Below are 7,500 nucleotides of genomic sequence, written 5' to 3'. Positions count from 1 at the left end.
CGACAGTATAAATCTGCTCGTTGGAACTTACCAGGAGGCGGAAGCACAAGTTTCTGCTTTAGGGTGAGCAAATGGTTTGGAGTCAGAGGTTCTGGTGCCTCTGGATCATTCAGGTCATTGACAGTGAGTGGTCTGGAATTAACTATACTTTCAACTTCTGTCATGAGGGTTCTGAATGCCTCGTCGTCCAATTGGGTGCCAGCCCTGACAAGTAGAGTTTCCAATGCACAACGAACTGTACGTATAAGACGTTCCCATACCCCACCCATATGACTTGAATGGGGTACGTTCATCTGAAATGGTATCCATTCGCAGCCATTCTCCACAAGGTACTCCTGCAACTGCACTTGATCCAGTTCATCCAAGGCTGCTTTCAACTCATTCCGTGCTCCAACAAAATTTGTCCCTTGATCGCAACGTACTTGTCTCACTGGGCCACGTCGGCTTAGAAAACGGCTTAGGGCATTCATAAAAGACGAAGTGTTTAAAGGGGCTAGGTCACGCAATTTTGGGCAATTGCAGCACTGATCGAATGGTCATAGAATTAAGTAAAATATCAAAATAACTGTTCAAAACTATAGAAGAACTCTAACAAAACACAGTTAAGCCAAGAGAGGACATGGATGGACAAAACTGAAGAGGATTGAAATGGATTTAATTTGGGTAAATTTGAAAAACGTTGGCCCACCTTTTTTCAAATTTATATCAGTTTATATCAAAATGTCATTTGCAAAGCTGGAGAACCATTCTCAGTTGTTATGTGGCAGTGATTTTGCAAATGAAAGACTCTTGCTCTGCCAATTTGACGTTTGAGCTCATAATTAACAAAATTAAACAAAATTACATAAAATAGCGTGACCTAGCCCCTTTTCAAGGAGTTAGCTGTCTCCAAATGCACACTTCTGCTTGCTACACAGGTAAATATAACTCCGTAACGTTTTACTTCGCTTCTTCTCTCTTTGATTAGAAAAGGCCCGAAGAGGTCAACAGCACAGTATGAGAACGGTGGTGACGGTTCAACTCTATCGATAGGTAGATCCGACATTTTCTGAGTCTCCAGGGACGACGCAATTTTCTGCAGATTACACACTGTGATATGCAGTTTGACACGGCTGAAGAACCACCGACTATCCAATAACCTCTCTGCCGTAACTCGTTTTGAGTGATTCCTCTTCCCATGTGGTTCACTTTAGCATGACAGAATTTGACTAGCGAATCTGTAATTGGACTCTTCCGTGGAAGTATTACTGGATGCTTTGTTGCTACTGGAAGATCAGCTCGTTTGTTGCGACCACCGACTCGCATGAGGCCATTTTTATCCACGAAGGGATCCAGACGGTACAAACAACTGGACATCTTAATAGTCTGATTTCTCTGTTTCGACAACTCTCTAGTTGATACTTATCCAATCACTTTAAGCTTCATTAACACTTGGATTTCTTCATAGAAATGTTCATGTTGAACAATCTTGAGGACTTCTTTTTCGGCTAACTGAAACTCTGTAGGCGTAACTGATGCCTTTGGCAACGGTCTAAGGCACTTTGCATTCTCTTGTACGCTCAACTTAAACTTTCTGTTCTTCAGTTTGGACTTAAGTCGCAGACACAAGGCCACTACCTTCAGAAGATGCCACCAGCTTAATATGTGGGCTAAACGGTCCGACTTGAATGGATCAGAATAGAGAGTAGCTGCACTATACAGATGAGACATGAAGACGCTTCCTTTCTTCACTTCAGGATCATATTTTTTCACTTGAATCTCTTCCTCCTTTAGGGATTTGAAGGGACCGTCTTTCCAAAGAAACTCTGGCCCGAATAACCACGTGGAACCCTGCAGCAACTGTGAAGCAGTAAGACCACGAGAAGCATGATCCGCAGGGTTGCTCTCTGTGCCAACATACATCCATGAACTTGGGTTTGTGAGGTCCCTGATCTGCTGCACACGATTGGCTACATACACGTGAAATCTCCTGGCTTCATTGTTGACATAGCCAAGGACGATTTTACTATCTGTCCAAAAATACTCCTTGACATCTGTGTAGAGAAGTTCTTGACGGAGAAATTGACTCATCTTGGCTGCAATGGTGGCTGCGGCCAACTCTAGCCTTCGAACAGTAAGCTGCTTCAGCGGGGAAACTCTAGCTTTGCCAATGACAAATGAACAGTAAGCTTGATCTTTCTAATTAACAAGACGGAGGAATGAACACTGTCCATAACCCTCAAGACTCGCATCTGAAAAATGATGCAACTCGTACTCCTGAATCCCTCCAAAGTTCTCTGGCTTAAAGCATCTTTGAATTTCCAACTGTTCTAAGCTCACTTCTCCCACTCGGAACGCAGATTTTCTAGAACTGGGCTATCCCAATCTAGCTTGTCTCGACACATTTGCTGAAGAATTTGCTTTTCCTTCAATGTCACTGGTGCTACATAGCCACTGGGATCATAAAGGGAACTAACTGTTGAAAGTATGCCCCGACGTGTAAAGGGACGATCCTGCATTTCAATACGAAATTGGAAACTGTAATTTTCCACACACCATATCACTCCTAAGGCACGCTCCAAGGGAAGTGGGTCGACCTTTAAATCTGACTCTTTAACACTTTGAGCACGTTCTTCAATAGGGAATGCTTCGAGAACTACTCTCTTGTTTGACATGATCTTGTGCAGTTTAAGTCCTGCTCGGGCGCAGATGCCTTGACTTGCTTTTATTAAGGTGACCGCTTCCTCGATGGTACTAACCGACTTGAGACCATCATCCACATAGAAATCTCTTCGTATAAACTCAGCGGCCTCATTGCCATACTCAGCTTCACCATCATCTGCGGCCTTCTTCAGCCCAAAATTGGCACCGCCAGGGGAGCTGCCAGCACCAAAGAGATGCACTTTTATTTTGTACTCAACAACTTCCTTCTTCGGATCTCCATCTTCCCACAACAGGAACCTTAACAAGTCCTGATGCTCTTCTGACACCATGAATTGATGAAACATACTCTTAATGTCAGTCATAAATGCCACTCTAACTTTCTTGTCTGAATCTACACAGGATTCCTAGCAGAGTGTTCAATTGGTCAGGACCTTGTAATAATTAGTCGTTAAGGCAAACACCATCAAACTGCGCAGAACAATCAAAAACCACTCTGATTTGGTCCTTCTTTCTTGGATGATAAACACCGGTGTGGGGGACATAGTTAATCCTTCCATCTTGAACCTTCAGACGGTCTGATGGTACTTTCTCTGCACACTGTTCAATTACATCCTTCATGAACACTTGGTAATCTTCAAGAAACTTGGGATTTTTCTTGAACCTCGCTAGCAACTGGTGCCATCTCTTGACAGCAAGCTGACGATTGTATGGCAGAGACAGTCTGTCCATCTTCAAGGGTAGAGGCATTTCATAGTGACCATCTGCCCTCTTTACAAAACTATACTCCAAAATTGAGAGAAACCTTTTGTCTTCCACTGAATAAGATTTGCTCCTTGTAGAACCTTCCACAAAGTCTGACTCCAGAACCTTATTAATCCTTTGCGGGTTGATAATCTCCTTTACCTTGGTTGAAAAGGCAAAGTGTTCATGGGCTTCGTTGATAACTATTTTGTTACAGACTGCTTCACTCTTGTCACTTTCATTGGTAGACTTACAAACCTTGCCGACTATTCCTCATCCCATGAGAGATCTTTGACCATATGGATCATCATCTTCTCCAACGACAACTTCTCGGGGCCTCACAATACTTGGGCAATTGTTTCCAATAAGCAGAGAGATTTCACATCAGGTTCATACGGCATTAGCTTATCGGCAATAGGGCGTAGATGTTCCCACTCCTGGGCAACACCGACTTTTGGAATCTGCGACCTACTTGCTGGAATGGAGTCTCGTGTGAACAACATAGGAAACTTCACAGTATGTTTCCGGTTAAAGTCCAACACTTCAAGTCCACATATTCGGCTACTTGGTGTATGTACATGTCGCTCCTGGACTGTTGTCAGCAACAAGTCTGTAGGTGATCCTTGCAAGTCCAGCTGCTCACATAAGCTCTGCGACACAAAACTCACATTGGACTGGTCATCTAGTACTGCATACTGTAAAACTTCTTGACTGGGTTTACTTATGTGACGAACCCACACTGGCAAAATCATGGCATGATCTGAACCTTTCTCCTCATCTGGGATTGTACAAACATTTGTACAGTTTGAAACAACCTCAGCATTACCTCTCGGTTGGTGTAGACACGTTGGATGGATCGCAGAACAAACACGACATACAAGTTTGTTCTTACAAGATGCTGCTTGATGCTGTCTACTAGAAGCACAACCAAAACACAGAAACTTGTCAAAGAAAAAGTCCTTCCTGTCTCTGAGGGGCATTTCAGCAAACTTCTTACATTTGTCTAAATGATGATGTTCCTTGCAGAACAGACAGGCTTGTAAATTTTCTTTCTTTCTCTGATTCTGGACGTTTACGATCATGTCTTGATCAGTTCCTTGAGTTGCAAAGGAATTTACTTCTTTTCCCTTGGTAGACAATTTTGTGTTGTCAACGGGTTTCACAGTGTCCCTTATTTTAGTCAGATCTTCAAGCTCAGGTATGTTTGCTTTCTCAGCACAATCCTTTACAAAAGCAGCAAACTCAGTGAAAGGTGGATAAGCTCCATCTCCCTTCTTTGCTCTACACTTCTTCACAATTCCACGCCATTTACTTTGGAGCTGGACTGGCAGCTTTGAAAGAATCTTAACATTTTCTCTGGCAAAGTTTAACACTTCAAGACAAGGAGTAGTTTCTTTGGCAGCTTTTATCTTTTCAAGGAAGTCACAAAGATCCCTTGGAGTCTCTGCATCCTTGATGCCAACTTTAGGCCAATTTTCTAATTTGTTTAGGAAAGCTGAGCCTACAACATTGCAGTTACCATATCTTTCTTTCAGCAATTTCCTAGCAGACTGATAAACCTCATCAGTTCGAATTAATAGGTACTGTTCAACAACTTGTTTGGGTTTTCCTGAGAGGTATTGATTTAGAAAGTTCAATTTTGCTTGAGCATCCATGGGTTTAGACTCGATAACGGCATTAAAGGAACTATTCCACGAAGGATACTGAAGGGGGTCTCCATTAAAGACTGGAATTGAAATCTTAGGCAGCTGACCAGAGATAGCTAATTGTCTGTTCACTTGGTTCTGTTCTACAGTGGCAGCTACTAACTTACTACTCGTTTCCACTAGTTTATTCATGCATTTCTCTAAGATACTACTGGCTGGTGTCAAGGTAGCTGCTTGGGGGCTTGGTGTTGTTTGAGCACCATCTACTTGAGACACTGTGTACATTGGATCCTGATGAACAGGAGTCTGTGCAATGTCACTAACAACTGGAATAGATTTGAGGAAATTTTCCATATCCTTATCTTTATCAACTGGGGCAACTAAGTTCAGGTTTTGTTCAAGGTCAACCATTTCTTCCCTTTCGTCCGTTAGGCAAGCATTAAGCATAGCTTGATTTTGAGCAAGTTCACTTTTCAATCTCAGTTCCTCCAACTTTTGTTCTTGTTCTATTTTCATTAACTCAACCCTCCTTTGTTCGACTTTCAACTTTCGCTCTTCTTCTGCAAAAGCTAACTTGGCCTTTAAGGCAGCTTCTTCCTTTCGCAGTTGAACCTTTGCAGTCTTGACACTGCTGGTGGAACTACGTTTAGAATTAAGGCTGTCTTTATCTTTTGATGAGACACGGCTTGAGCTCTTGGAGCTCCATGCAACAGATCTCGACTCGATTTTCTGCTGTTCAATGATTTCTAGACGTTTAATTTATGCTTTCATGTCTGCTTCAAAGCTTGACCACTCTCGTTCGGTTTCTTCTATGACTCCTTCAATCTCGCCCAAACTTTCACCAGGAGTAACAAACTCCTTAATTCCACCAACAATATCTTTAAATTCGGCGTAGATAACTTGCGCCTCACTTAACTCTTTCTTAAATTTAGAAAGTTTAACTGACTGACCTCTTTGTAATAGCGTAGCTCTCATTCGCTTCACCAACTCACTTCTCTTTGCCTTCAAATTACCTTTCTTCACATCCAATACGTAATGGTAACCTTTCGTTGTCATGAGACGCCTCCTTGAGCCTTCTTCATGTGCACCATCGACAACTTCCTCGTTATTACTTGCTGGTGGTACGTACGGATCTCCTTCGAAACTCGTATCATCCTTGCCGGACATTTCGGCGGTGTTAACGATTGTTATTGTGGCTCCTTCTAAGTAACTTTACCAGAAGAGTTTCAAACCCAAAAACGACGTTTATTCACAGGTAGCGAGTACTGCTCGGCACAATTTGCTTCCCTATAAACACTGACTTACACGGATGCATGGTTTACCCGAGATAACAATCTGAATAACAAAGATGAAAGAAATAAACTTAAATACTGACACATCGCCAAGAAAAAGACTTACAAAAATTCGCAAAAGGTACAAAAAACCGTTTCTTACCGTTTAGGTCTTCGATAACACATGATACGATTCGATGGAAAACGATTTTGTTTACATGTATATATTCAGCTCCACGCGATGCGAAAACAAAACATGGCGGAAAGCACCTCTACGGAGCGGTTACCTAACACTTGAAGAATTTCCGCTGACACACAATCTGCCTAAACTGCAGCCACAGCGAAAACTGAAGAAATGCACGAAATTCGTGCTGCTCGTGCAGCACGAGTATTTTTGCTTTTGTAACCAATGATTTCTTGCTTGGTGGCGTTGTCATTGGCGTAGCTGTCGTCTTTGCTTAAACTCCCTGGTGAGTAATTGAGCAAGGGACCAGCTAAAAGACAGGCCCACGGCAAAAAAAACTTTTAACAAGGGAGAACTGTATCGTTTATTTGAATGAAGTTATTGGCGAAAAAAACGCATTACAAATATAGAAGCAAAATATCCTCAGTCAACTCTTACAATTATCTGCATCAAGAGAGTATAAGGCAAGAAAGCGAATCCCTGTGTCCCATGGTAATTCTTTGAAATCTATTTTTAGATCGCGCCCGTGCTGTGAAGATTATTTTCATCTGTTGTTATTGAAATCAAATAGAATCACTGTTACCACGACCTCGCGGTCAATGGGCTCTTTGCATGATACTAGGGAACTTTAGCAACGACAACGGTGACGTGAACGAGAGCGTCCCAAATTTGCATATTTAGTGGCAGTGCGTCAGCAAAACAACAACTTGAAATGAACAAATTTGAGGTTTTATGAAGGACGTCAGCAGTTGAAGATATTTTTTTATTTTCTCCCCTAAATTAAGTGCTACCCATAACGTTTTCATTCCTTGGGAACTGCCACACCTTTCTCATATTAAAAACCTTGGAATAGTCGTGAAGTGATTACAATAATGAGAATTCATGTTTTGTGATGACGTTCTCGTTTCCCGGCGTTCCCGTCGTCGTTGCTAAAGCTTCCTACTGTCACATGGTACAAAAATCGGTCATGCTGGATGGCAAAAGAATGCAACAAAAACCAAAAACCAAAAAGCCA

General features: G+C 42.2%; 1 protein-coding gene and 1 pseudogene across 1 annotated transcript in view; both read right to left on the bottom strand.

Annotated features, from left to right (window-relative positions):
* Nucleotides 1–7,500, bottom strand: part of LOC138057331 (A disintegrin and metalloproteinase with thrombospondin motifs 6-like) — a 75,795-nt gene that overhangs the window by 50,750 nt on the left and 17,545 nt on the right. The window contains exon 10 of the mRNA XM_068903380.1: nucleotides 2,849–2,859. Within this exon, the coding sequence (XP_068759481.1) occupies nucleotides 2,849–2,859 (11 nt within the window). The remainder of the gene's footprint in view (nucleotides 1–2,848; nucleotides 2,860–7,500) is intronic.
* Nucleotides 4,091–6,603, bottom strand: LOC138057329 (uncharacterized; annotated as a pseudogene).

Source organism: Montipora capricornis, chromosome 7 (assembly GCF_036669925.1).
Source record: "Montipora capricornis isolate CH-2021 chromosome 7, ASM3666992v2, whole genome shotgun sequence".
NCBI classification, from domain to species: Eukaryota; Metazoa; Cnidaria; class Anthozoa; order Scleractinia; family Acroporidae; genus Montipora; species Montipora capricornis.
This window is presented reverse-complemented; position numbering and strand designations above follow the sequence as displayed.